Below are 12055 nucleotides of genomic sequence, written 5' to 3'. Positions count from 1 at the left end.
GTCACAACACATTTTTTAATGTTTACATAGTATTTTGATATTTCTCTCCTTTAGGATATGGTCACAGAAGTAGAATTATTAGGCCAGAGTTTATAAACATTTTAATAGGTTTTGAAATGTTTTGACAGATTGGTTTCTGAAAAGATTATAGCTATATGTTATGGGAAGATGTGTATGTATGTATATATTTCTTTTTTACTACTGTACTGTTTATATATAAATGATACATGATACACAGACACCCTCCATATATACATCTGTGGGGTAGGAAGTATATTTTATTTCATAGAGAGTGACTCCACACAGTATAAAGGGTCAGCAAATATTTTGAACAAATAATATATCACTCAAATGAAATTGAACAGTTTTATTTATTTGCTTGCTGATTTTAAGATGATAGACACATTTTATTTTAAACTTCTTAAAGTTTTTTGGTCTGAGAAGTAATGACTTTCTAGACTTATGAAACATTGTTATAAAAATATTACTTTATTTTGGCCCGACACGGTGGCTCACGCCTGTAATCCTAGCACTCTGGGAGGCCAAGGCTGGTGGATTGCTCAAGGTCAGGAGTTCAAAACCAGCCTGAGCAAGAGTGAGACCCTGTCTCTGCTATAAAAATAGAAAGAAATTAATTGGCCAACTAATATATATAGAAAAAATTAGCTGGGCATGGTGGTGCATGCCTGTAGTCCCAGCTACTTGGGAGGCTGAGGCAGGAGGATTGCTTGAGCCCAGGAGTTTGAGGTTGCTGTGAGCTAGGCTGACACCATGGCACTCTAGCCCGGGCAACAGAGTGAGACTCTGTCTCAAAAAAAAAAAAGTTACTTTATTTCTTTCAGTAGTTAACATTTAAATTTCAGTTTTGTTCATTGTGATTAAGATTCTTGTACTCTTTAAGTGTTAGAGTTTAAATGGTAATTTTACACTTTGGGAGGGCAAGGTAGGAGGATTGCTTGAGTCTAGGAATTGGAGAACAGCCTGGGCACTGTGGCAAGACCCCCATCTCTACAAAAAATTAAAAAAATAAGCTAGGTGATAGCTTGTGCCTGTAGTCCCAGCTACTCAGGAGTCAGCAGGCTAAGGTGGGAGAATCACTTGAGCCCAGGAGTTTGAGGCTGCGGTGAGTTATGATCACACTACTGTACTAGAGTATGGGCAGCAGACCAAGACCCTGTCTCTCTCTAAAAAAAGATAATTTTATTTTCAAGTATAACAGGTAAATGTGTTAGAAATTATTAGTTGTAGTTGGCACAGTGTATTACATCCGTTCCCTTAATCCAAAATCCTTTTTCTCAGAAAAACTAAAGTTTTATTAGAAATTAGGGCTAGGATAATCTAGTTGACTGAATTTTATCAAATGCACAATTTGTCAAATAGCACATTTCAGTCAAATAGAATATGACGACATATACAATTATTTGGCCAGCTGCAGTGGCTCATGCCTGTAATCCTAACACTCTGGGAGGCCGAGGTGGGAGGATTGCTTGAGGTCAGGAGTTTGGAACCAGCCTGAGCAAGAGTGAGACCCCCTCTCTACAAAAAATAGAAAAAATTAGCTGGGCATGGTGTGTGCACATGTAGTCCCAGCTACTTGGGAGGCTAAGACAGGAAGATTGCTTGAGCCCAGGACTTTGAGGTTGCAGTCAACTATGATGATGACGTTGCACTGTAGCCCATGACAGAGTAAGACCCTGTCTCAAAACAAAAAAAGAAAAAAAAAAACAATTTTTTTTTTAATGATTATTGAGAAGACACTCCATGACTAGAGCCTGAGGGTACATATTGCCAGCTGTAGATTGTAGGAAGATCTGTTCTGCATGACACTGTGAAGTGTCATATAAATTCATTTTTGAAAAAAACTTCTTTTTCTTTTTTTTTTTTTTTTAATTGAGACAGAGTCTCACTCTGCCTGGGCTAGAGTGCCATGGTGTCAGCCTACCTCACAGCAACCTCAAACTCCTGGGCTCAAGTGATCCTCCTGCCTCAGCCTCCTCAATAGCTGGGACCATAGGCATGTGCCACCATGCCTGGCTAATTTTTTTCTATTTTTAGTTGTTTGGCTAATTTCTTTGTATTTATAGTAGAGATGGAGTCTCGCTCTTGCTCAGGCTGGTCTAGAACTCCCGAGCTCCAGCAATCCTCCCGCCTTGGCCTCCCAGAGTGCTAGGATTACAGGCGTGAGCCACCGCGCCTGGCCTGAAAAAAACTTCTTACCCACTTGTATCATTGTCTTTTGTCTCATTAAAATAGATGCTAAATATGGGTGGGCATGTTAGGTGACCCTATTAATTCTCAAGAGACAGATGGAGAAATGTATGAAATAAAATGAAGAGGGAGGCCTATAACATTGGTGATCTAGGAATGACATGATAACTGTGAGCTTTATTTAGTTCTTTTTGTAGGCTTGGGAACTGTGTGCATGGCAATTTTGCTTATATTTTATTTCTGCTTATAAATGTAAATATCTGGAGTCATCTTAATTAACTGCTTCTTTACACATTTCTTAGTTTTATTATTTTATTCCTTAACAGGAATTTGTAATCAGCATATATTGCCTTTCTTTTATAGTTTTATGATCTCTGTGAACTATTCAGAACTGGAGGTCAGGTTCCTGACACAAACTACATATTTATGGTATGTAAACACCAGTTATAGCAAATGCTTATTTAAAATTGAAAAGATATGACTTATTAAATGTTAATTGCATAATAATTCATTGCCATGTTACAATTATTATTTAAATATATGAAAACGTGATTCTGTACTTTTCGACATTTTGCTATGTCCTCTAGTTAACCAGCTTTAGTAAACTACTGTACAGATAGGACTGGATTGTAGCTATCGGTAGTGGTTGGGTAGAAAAATAGCCCAGAACCACTGGTTTAAGGCATAAATTTTCAATTAATAGTTATTTTATCAAACTTTTTGAGCATTTATTTCCATCTCTTATTAACCTATGAAGGGGATTATTTTGCTATTAAAGTAGAGATTTCCTTACTTTTCTTTTGGAATGTAACATTACTATTGAACCTTTTCTGAACCCTTTTATTCTTAGCCTTTCTTCTGAAAGTTTCTGGGTCACTTTGCTATTCTTTTAGCTGTTTTCCCATTGATGTAATATTGGCCCAGTCAGACATTAATGAGAAGTTTAAATAGTACATCATCATATGCAGTTGTTAAATGCAAAAGCTAAACCTAGCATGCTGTTCTAATTATGGTATTTGCTTATACACAAAAACTGTTTTCTTCAAGTAGGCAACTCTTCTGATAGTATTAAAATGCTTTTTAAAATTTAAAATTATTTTAGCCAGGTATAGTAAGTAACATGTATCTGTAGTCACAGCTACGCAGGAGGCTGAGGCCAGAATATCACTTGAGGCCAGGAGTTCAAGGCTAGCTTGAACATAGCAAGACCCTGTCTCTTCAAAAAAAAGAAGTAGGCCGGGCGCGGTGGCTCACGCCTGTAATCCTAGCTCTCTGGGAGGCCGAGGCGGGCGGATTGCTCAAGGTCAGGAGTTCAAAACCAGCCTGAGCAAGAGCAAGACCCCGTCTCTACTATAAATAGAAAGAAATTAATTGGCCAACTGATATATATATGTAAAAAATTAGCCGGGCATGGTGGCACATGCCTGTAGTCCCAGCTACTTGGGAGGCTGAGGCAGGAGGATCGCTTGAGTCCAGGAGTTTGAGGTTGCTGTGAGCTAGGCTGACGCCATGGCACTCACTCTAGCCTGGGCAACAAAGTGAGACTCTGTCTCAAAAAAAAAAAAAAAAAAAGGAAGTAAAAAATATTTTACATTTAAAAAATTTTGGTTCACACATGACCTTTTACTAACATCTACTAATATAAGTAATTGACAATTGAAAAAATGGTATTACAGGGAAAATCCTTGAGAGAATTGCAGAGTAGATTCTTGTAGATGTTTCCTGAATCATGAATCAGTTTAGTAGAAACAGTTTATTCTATTTCTTTGTTGTTGTTAAAGTCTAATCTCCAGATAATTCAATGTGTAATTCTTCATTGGAGTTATTTTGCACTGTCTCTCTGAAGTTTTTTCAGTTTGATGAAATTTTAAAAGAATATTGTGGCTATTGTGTCAGTTGTAACTGTGAACTTTTACTTTACAGGGTGATTTTGTAGACAGAGGTTACTATAGTTTGGAGACCTTCACTTACCTTCTTGCATTAAAGGCTAAATGGCCTGATCGTATTACACTTTTACGAGGAAATCATGAGAGTAGACAGATAACACAGGTGTATGGATTTTATGGTAAGAAATTCTATTTCTCTGATTCTGAATATTATTTTTTTTTTACCTTCTTCCTTGGAAAAAAAGCCACACAACTCATACATGTGCTTTATGTATGTTTTTTCTCTACTTTCTTACTCCTTAACTCCTCCCAATCAATTGAAAATATAAACCTGGAGAGAAGACCACTGTTAACTTTTTGGTGTACATCTTTTTAGATCTGAACCTCAAGATGTAGTCCTCAGTTTACCTCCTTGGAATCACCTGGGTGCTTGTTAAAAAAACATCGATTGGTGACTGGGTACGGTTGCTCATGCCTGTAATCCTAGCACTCTGAAAGGCTGAGGCAAGAGGATTGCTTGAAGCTAGTAGTTCGAGACTAGCCTGAGTAAGAGCAAGACCCTGTCTCTACAAAAAATAGAAAAATTAGCCAGGCATGGTGATACAGGCCTGTAGTCCCTTGTACTTGGGATGCTGAGGTGGGAGTGTCCCTTGAGCCTAGGAATTTGAGGTTACAGTGTTCTATGATGATACCACTGCACTCTAGCCTGGTAACAGAGTGAGACTCTGTCTCAAAAGAAACAAAAAAATTTTTGATTGGTGGGCCCACTGCAGACCTGCTAGTCAAAATCTTTTTGGGTGGGACCCTAGAATCTGCTGAAGGACGATGTTCTGCAGAGTCAAGAGAGCCCATTCAAATCTATTTTGTGTACGTGTTTAAATATGCACAAACATACATGTACACACTAAAATGGGATCATAACTGGGTTTTATTGTTTTTTTTGTTTTGTTTTTTTTTTACTTAAGGCTATGTTGTGACCAGCATTTTCACTTCATTAATGTTATTTTTATGGCTGCATCATATCATTTGGATGAACCATAATTGATTTAACCAGTCTCTTTATCATTGGACATTAGAATTGTTCTTAAGCTCCTGTTATACACTTCCTTTTAAATATATCTCTGTGTGCTCACTGGAGAGAATGCTAGGACCTCAGTGGTCAGAAGCAGAACTCAGTCATAAAAAGGAAAAGTAGCTGTTTCCATAAAACTTTTATTTGATTGAAAGTTAAAAAAAATAAGCTTATTAGGAAGTTCTTTGATGGAGATAGACAATAGGACTGTTGAGATTATGAATTTGAATTTTCCTTGAGCACAATTAAGGCAGATATCGAGAGGTTTGGGAATGTTAATTCCAGAATTGTTTGGTTTTATATTTTATATTTTGAATCATCTTCTGTCATTGTAAATATAGGTTGAACCCTCTTACTCTGCAATATGTTTGCCATTATCAATTATTAAATAGAGAAATATTGATAATTGATTCTGTGTATTTTTTATCAATAATTATAAAGTTAGAGGATTAATATTTGTGTCCTTTCTACAAGTTACTTCTGATTTTCATTCACAAGGTGTCATTTGAAATAAATGTTTTTGATTTCTTTGCAAAATAATCAACGTCTTGGATGACATACTGTGGTGTTAGCTCAGTAAAAACAATATCAAGACTAATGTTATATATATAATGTATAGATATATTGACTAATGTTACATATATAATATTATATATTATATATAATTATATTTATATAATATTATATAAGACTAATGTTTTATATATATACTTATATCCCCAAATGTGCCGAACATTCATCAGTGTAGGTCAGAATGGCAAAAAAGGGAGAGGACAGAGGAACATTTGATCAATATGCTTTGACTGAGGAAAATTATAACAGCACAGAGTTTAGTATTGACTTTTCTTGTTCCCAAAGCTGTGTTCATCTAGTGGATGTTATGGTTATGTTTAATAAAAGGAAGCCCAACAGCTCCCTAGGAAGGAGATAATTTTAGTTATCATAGGCCTTAACATTGATTTTAAAGTAATAAAAATGTCCATATATGGCTGTTAATTATATTGGCCATTCAGTTCACACTGATAAACATATATTGGGCATTTATTATCGAACCAAGTGCATTGCCTAGGTGAAGATTAAAAATACAAGATTCCTGCCTGCAAACTGAGCTCAATATTAGAGCTTTCTCATGGCAAGTTTACGTAAGGATCTTGCTTCATGTAGAGATATAATTTAGAAAATCATGAGGATTGACCATTAACCCACAATCTTCTTTCTTATGTTATTTTCAGCTGCACTTAAGGCAATAGTGGTATTTTTATTTTTATTTTTCAAAATTAAGGAAGAAGCCAAACAGCAGGACTTCCATGGTGTTAACTGAAAAAAGAGATGTATACTCTGTTAACTGTATAGACAGCACAGTGTTCAACTAGGAGTATGTAAGAACCTGATTGGCAGGCTGAGGCAGGCGGATTGCTCGAGGTCAGGAGTTCAAAACCAGCCTGAGCAAGAGCTGCTGTATTATAAATAGAAAGAAATTAATTGGCCACCTAATATATATATATAGAAAAAATCAGCCAGGCTTGGTGGCACATGCCTGTAGTTCTGGCTACTCGGGAAGCTGAGGCAGTAGGATTGCTTGAGTCCAGGAATTTGAGGTTGCTGTGAGCTAGGCTGATGGCATGGCACTCACTCTAGCCTGGGCAACAGAGCGAGACTCTGTCTCAAAAAAAAAAAAAAAGAACCTGATTGGCAGTTTTCTTCAGTGATGACTATGGTTGTGCCTGTTCAGACTCAAGTATTTATTTAGTTGCACAATTTATAGAAAATCTCAGAAGAGACAACTTTAGCCTGAGAAATGTTGAGATAGGAATTACTCATCCTATAATTAAGGGTCCTCTAATTTGTTTAATTTGATTATTCTGCTGGAATATGGTAGTCTCATTAAATAAATTAATCTGCTTAATTGCCTAGTATTAACATAACTGCCAATAGCGTTTGCAGTAGTAGAAATAATAATTTCTGTTTAGCTCTTTCCTGATACAGCATTTTGGCCAGTACTTCTAACTGCTTCTTAGGGCCATTCCTGGAATGAAAAGCAGGACCACATCCTTAGAATACACAGTTGTGTACCACATAATGGTCAGTAATGAACTACATATATAATGGTGGTCCCATAATAATATAATGGAGCTGAAAAATTCCTTTTGTACAAATACTTAACCATTGTGTTGCTATTACCTTGCACTATTGAGTATTGTACTGTGCTGTATAGGTTTATAGCCTAGAGCAATAGCCTATACCATATAGCTGAGGTGTGTAGTAGGCTGTACCATCTGTCTTTGTGTAAGTATACTCTATTATGTTTGTATAACAATGATATTTTAATTGATGCAGGATTATATATAGTTAAATACTAGTTCTTTTTGTTCCTACCAGGACTAAATATGTATCATAACTTGCCATCCTAGTTTAAGCTAAATTTCTGTTGAAGGCTGCTGTAGTATTGGGTATATTGTTTATTTTTATCAGCATATTCAGAACTTCATTAATGAGAACTCTTCTATTTGTTTCATAGATGAGTGCCAAACCAAATATGGAAATGCTAATGCCTGGAGATACTGTACCAAAGTTTTTGACATGCTCACAGTAGCAGCTGTAAGTTTAGATTTTTAAAACCTCAGATATTTTCTTGCCAATAACTCTCTAATTGTCATCTCAAATATATTGATATCTTTAGCATTCATTGATGAATGTAGATATGATTGAGTTATATGTTCTTTATTATCCTTTTTTTCTAGTTAATAGATGAGCAGATTTTATGTGTTCATGGTGGTTTATCTCCTGATATCAAAACACTGGATCAAATTCGAACCATTGAACGGAATCAGGAAATTCCTCATAAAGGAGCATTTTGTGACCTGGTTTGGTCAGATCCTGAAGATGTGGATACTTGGGCTATAAGTCCCCGAGGAGCAGGTTGGCTTTTTGGAGCAAAGGTCACAAATGAGGTAAAGCTAACAATTTTGGAAAAGTAAGTTTGTTGGCTGCTAATGGGCTGCATAAAGAACTATGGTGGCCCTAGATAACAAACTTATAGTCTAGTTTACTCAAACTATTGTGGCTATGGATATCAGATTTCTAGTTTAGTTGTTCATATAGTGTCTTTCCTTAATAGTTAAATGAGATCACATAGTACAGGCACCTACCCCAGCATCTACTTGGTAATATGTATAAAAGATATGTTCTTTCCTTTAAAATACTATAGTTAAGTAACAAGGTAGCAAGAGCAAGATAGGCAATTTTTTTTGGAAGTTTAACTATTTTCAGTTAAACACAAACACACACACACAGATAACCTTATATTGGGAGGTGCTCTGGGATAATGGAGTCAGAGAACCAAGTTCTGATCCCATCGGTGCTACTTAACTTAGGTAAGTTACTTATGCAGTCTGAGCCTTTGTTTCCTTAAGTTGCAAAAGAAGGATAATAAATCTCTTTCAGAATCATTCCAAGAACTGCACATACTAAATCCTCAGTAAGTGATAGATACCGATAGCAATATCTTTATTATTAAACATAAAAAACAAGACTTTGTTTCATATCTGATAGTACCTATAGAACACTTTCTTTCAGAAATTTCTAACTAATCATGTGGCTATATGATTTCTACACCTCTACAGTTGACTCAGGCCAAAGTGGCTCTGTTTGCCTAAACTTTTTTTTTTTTTTTTTTTTGAGACAGAGTCTCACTTTGTTGTCCAGGCTAGAGTGAGTGCCGTGGCATCAGCCTAGCTCACAGCAACCTCAAACTCCTGGGCTCGAGTGATCCTTCTGCCTCAGCCTCCCGAGTAGCTGGGACTACAGGCATGTGCCACTATGCCCGGCTAATTTTTTTTTATATATATATCAGTTGGCCAATTAATTTCTTTCTGTTTATAGTAGAGACGGGGTCTCGCTCTTGCTCAGGCTGGTTTTGAACTCCTGACCTTGAGCAATCCGCCCGCCTCGGCCTCCCAAGAGCTAGGATTACAGGCGTGAGCCACAGCGCCCGGCCTGTTTGCCTAAACTTTTAAAAATTATTGTGGATAATTATAGAGTGGGTTCCATAATCTGAGAACTTTAGTACTAACAGGATATGATACTTTAAATGATTATTTTCTTATATATGTAGGCTGATTTTTTAAAAATGTACTAAATACTTACAAAGCCTTTCTAAATTGCAGTTTGTTCATATCAACAATTTAAAACTCATCTGCAGAGCACATCAACTAGTGCATGAAGGCTATAAATTTATGTTTGATGAGAAGCTGGTGACAGTATGGTCTGCTCCTAATTACTGCTATCGTTGTGGAAATATTGCTTCGATCATGGTCTTCAAAGATGTAAATACAAGAGAACCAAAGTTATTCCGGGCAGTTCCAGATTCAGAACGTGTTATTCCTCCCAGAACGACAACGCCGTATTTCCTTTGAGGCCTTCGCCCATCCTGCTGACCCATTTTTCTGCCCTCTTCTTACCCCAACTTTCTTGTATTACCCTCTACAATATACTTTTTATTGAGCACTTTGCTGCTGAAATGCTGCCTCTTGCCTTCTTTTTTTAATTTTAAATTATCTAAATTTATTGTTTGTTATGGTGTCTATAGCAATGTTTTTCTATCAATTTTCTCCCCCATCCCATCCCCACCTTGGACTCATTGAGAAGACTTGAGAAATGTCTTAATACTCACACTGCTGCATGTAGCTCTTGCTTATGTACTGGTCTGGGGAAACAGAATGTGTTTCCTTTTTTTAAAAAGCCAATTGACCGAAATACTCCTCCTTTTGTATCATTCAGCCTTTTGTTTTAGTTTGGTAAGTTTTAAGAAATTTCAGCAGCAAAGTTGTTATTCGGTGGGCATGATGGACTATAAATGCCTCGAGTTATGTATACCTGTCCCAGATGTAAACTTCATTGTCCTTTGTTGGATGATATTTTAAATGGATATAAAATAAATTGGTCTAAAGGGCTGCCCTCCTTGTTGTGTTTTTAAATTTTAGTTAAAAACTGCTACAGCTTATGACTTTGTACATTAAGATAATTGTATTGATCTTTTTTTAGATTCCTTGTATTTTTTAATAAAATAATCTTAAATAAAACCCAGATAGGTTAAGTGTTAGAAATTTTAAACAGCTTACATTGTCAGCTTAAAGTTATTTGCTTTTTTCTTTTTTCTTAATCAGAGTTCTTGACCCTTTGATTATTGAGTTTAAAACTTCAATTGAAATTCAATATTTATTTTTAAAAAAATCACTAAACTGTGCCTAAAGAACATAACTGCCATATTAATATTTTGGTTTATATCCTCTATAGTAATAGAAAAACATTTAATAATTGTAATGCTGATGTGTTCATTTGATACCAGTTGAGTAGAATGTGGTCCATCCAAACTATCATGAGTATCATTAAGTAAAATCTATGTACTTTTCAATAGCAATCATTCTTCTCCTGCTGTAACACTCACCTTTTACAAAGTGTTCATTTTTAACTACAACTGGAAAGGTTGAAAAGTCAGGACTCTTGTATTTGTGAATTGTAATCTGAAGCAGATTATTTAAAGTATAGAAAAACAAATTGTCCTTTTTTGTAAAGGTCTGTGATACCATATTTTGGCTTTGTGTAATTAATTTTAATATCCAAAGGGTTGTGATGATCAGTCCTTGATATACAACTGTCCATTTAATAAGGACAAGAGTTCCAGTATCTCTTATGACTGTGGTCATAAATGATGTTGGAATGTACTGTTTTGTGAAATAGTTGGTATCCCTTTACTATAATTAATTTTTGTCATTCCAGGAAATCCTTGTGAAACCAGCCAGTTAATAAAGCACTTTAGCATCTGTTCAGGTAGTTTTGAAAACCAACTTTTCCCCTTGAGGATAAGAACTTCCAGGTTACCTAAAAATGCAATAAAAATCTTTATAGTCTAAGCTTCTTGGCACATAATTTTTCATCAGGGTTTTCTTTTATTGAATGAGCACAATACTGTTTTGATTTGATTTTTTTCCCCAACCGCCCAGCTCCTCATATAGTCTTTAATTGTATAGCTATATGAAAGAAGTGGCTAAGACATTTGTTGCACACTCTTGAACTAATGTTGGGTCAGTAGTTTTGTGTTACTGTCCTGACCCCAGTATAATTCAGGTGGAAAGGTATTTTTTATCTTACAGGGATATGTAGCTATGTATTTTACTTATTGTGAAACACTGGAAATTAATGATGCAGACAACTTGGTGTGGTCTTTGAACAGGTCTCTGCAGTTTTTTTGTTTTGTTTTTTTCTGTTACCATAAATTGTATTTAAGTGCTTGCTTTGCACTCCTTTTAAATTGTACCAATAAAACCAGTAATCCTCAGCCCTCCCTTCCTGTTTGACACTCCTTAGCTTAGGTTGATATAGTTGTTTTTGTTATCCCTATAATGTGACTTTTATTTTTAAGTCATGGTGTACTGCATTTGTTTGTCACTAGTTGGACACGTGCCAATAATATTCTGTCCATTCCTTAACTGCCATCTCTGTTTTGCCTGATTTCTCTTCAACTGAATAATGGCTTTTTGCATGGAAAAAAATAGTTTTTATTATTAGATGTGTAAAGGGAAGAAAGAGTGAATGTATTGGACTTTGTGAGCTGAAAAGGAATATTTGGATCCCTCTAATAAATAAGGGCTATGTACTATATAGAGTAATCATGTGGTGGAAGATTCTTGCAAGTCATAGATTTGTAGGCAGGAGGATTTGTTACTCCCTGTGTCTAGGTTGAATGTAAAATCCCTTATGTTGTATTAATGGGGGTAAGAACTATTTTTATTTGCCTATGATATACTTGGTTTCTAATAAAGTGTCCTAGGCTCTAGTGAGAACTGTCTACTTTGAATTGCCATTTACTCCCTTTCCTCATTTGGCTTAT

General features: G+C 35.8%; 1 protein-coding gene across 2 annotated transcripts in view; it reads left to right on the top strand.

Annotated features, from left to right (window-relative positions):
• PPP6C (protein phosphatase 6 catalytic subunit) overlaps window positions 1-10118 on the top strand; it is a 36427-nt gene extending 26309 nt beyond the window's left edge. For both annotated transcript variants that reach the window (XM_012771896.2, XM_076009038.1), the window contains exons 3-7: window positions 2572-2637; window positions 4132-4273; window positions 7685-7764; window positions 7908-8117; window positions 9333-10118. In XM_012771896.2, coding sequence (XP_012627350.1) covers window positions 2572-2637; window positions 4132-4273; window positions 7685-7764; window positions 7908-8117; window positions 9333-9581 — 747 coding nt within the window. In that variant the 3' untranslated portion in view covers window positions 9582-10118. The remainder of the gene's footprint in view (window positions 1-2571; window positions 2638-4131; window positions 4274-7684; window positions 7765-7907; window positions 8118-9332) is intronic.
• The last annotated feature ends 1937 nt before the right edge of the window (window positions 10119-12055 follow it).

The sequence above is a fragment of the Microcebus murinus genome, chromosome 12 (genome assembly GCF_040939455.1).
Source record: "Microcebus murinus isolate Inina chromosome 12, M.murinus_Inina_mat1.0, whole genome shotgun sequence".
NCBI classification, from domain to species: domain Eukaryota; kingdom Metazoa; phylum Chordata; class Mammalia; order Primates; family Cheirogaleidae; genus Microcebus; species Microcebus murinus.
Note: the sequence above shows the minus strand (reverse complement) of the source record. Positions and strands in the feature narration are given on the sequence as shown.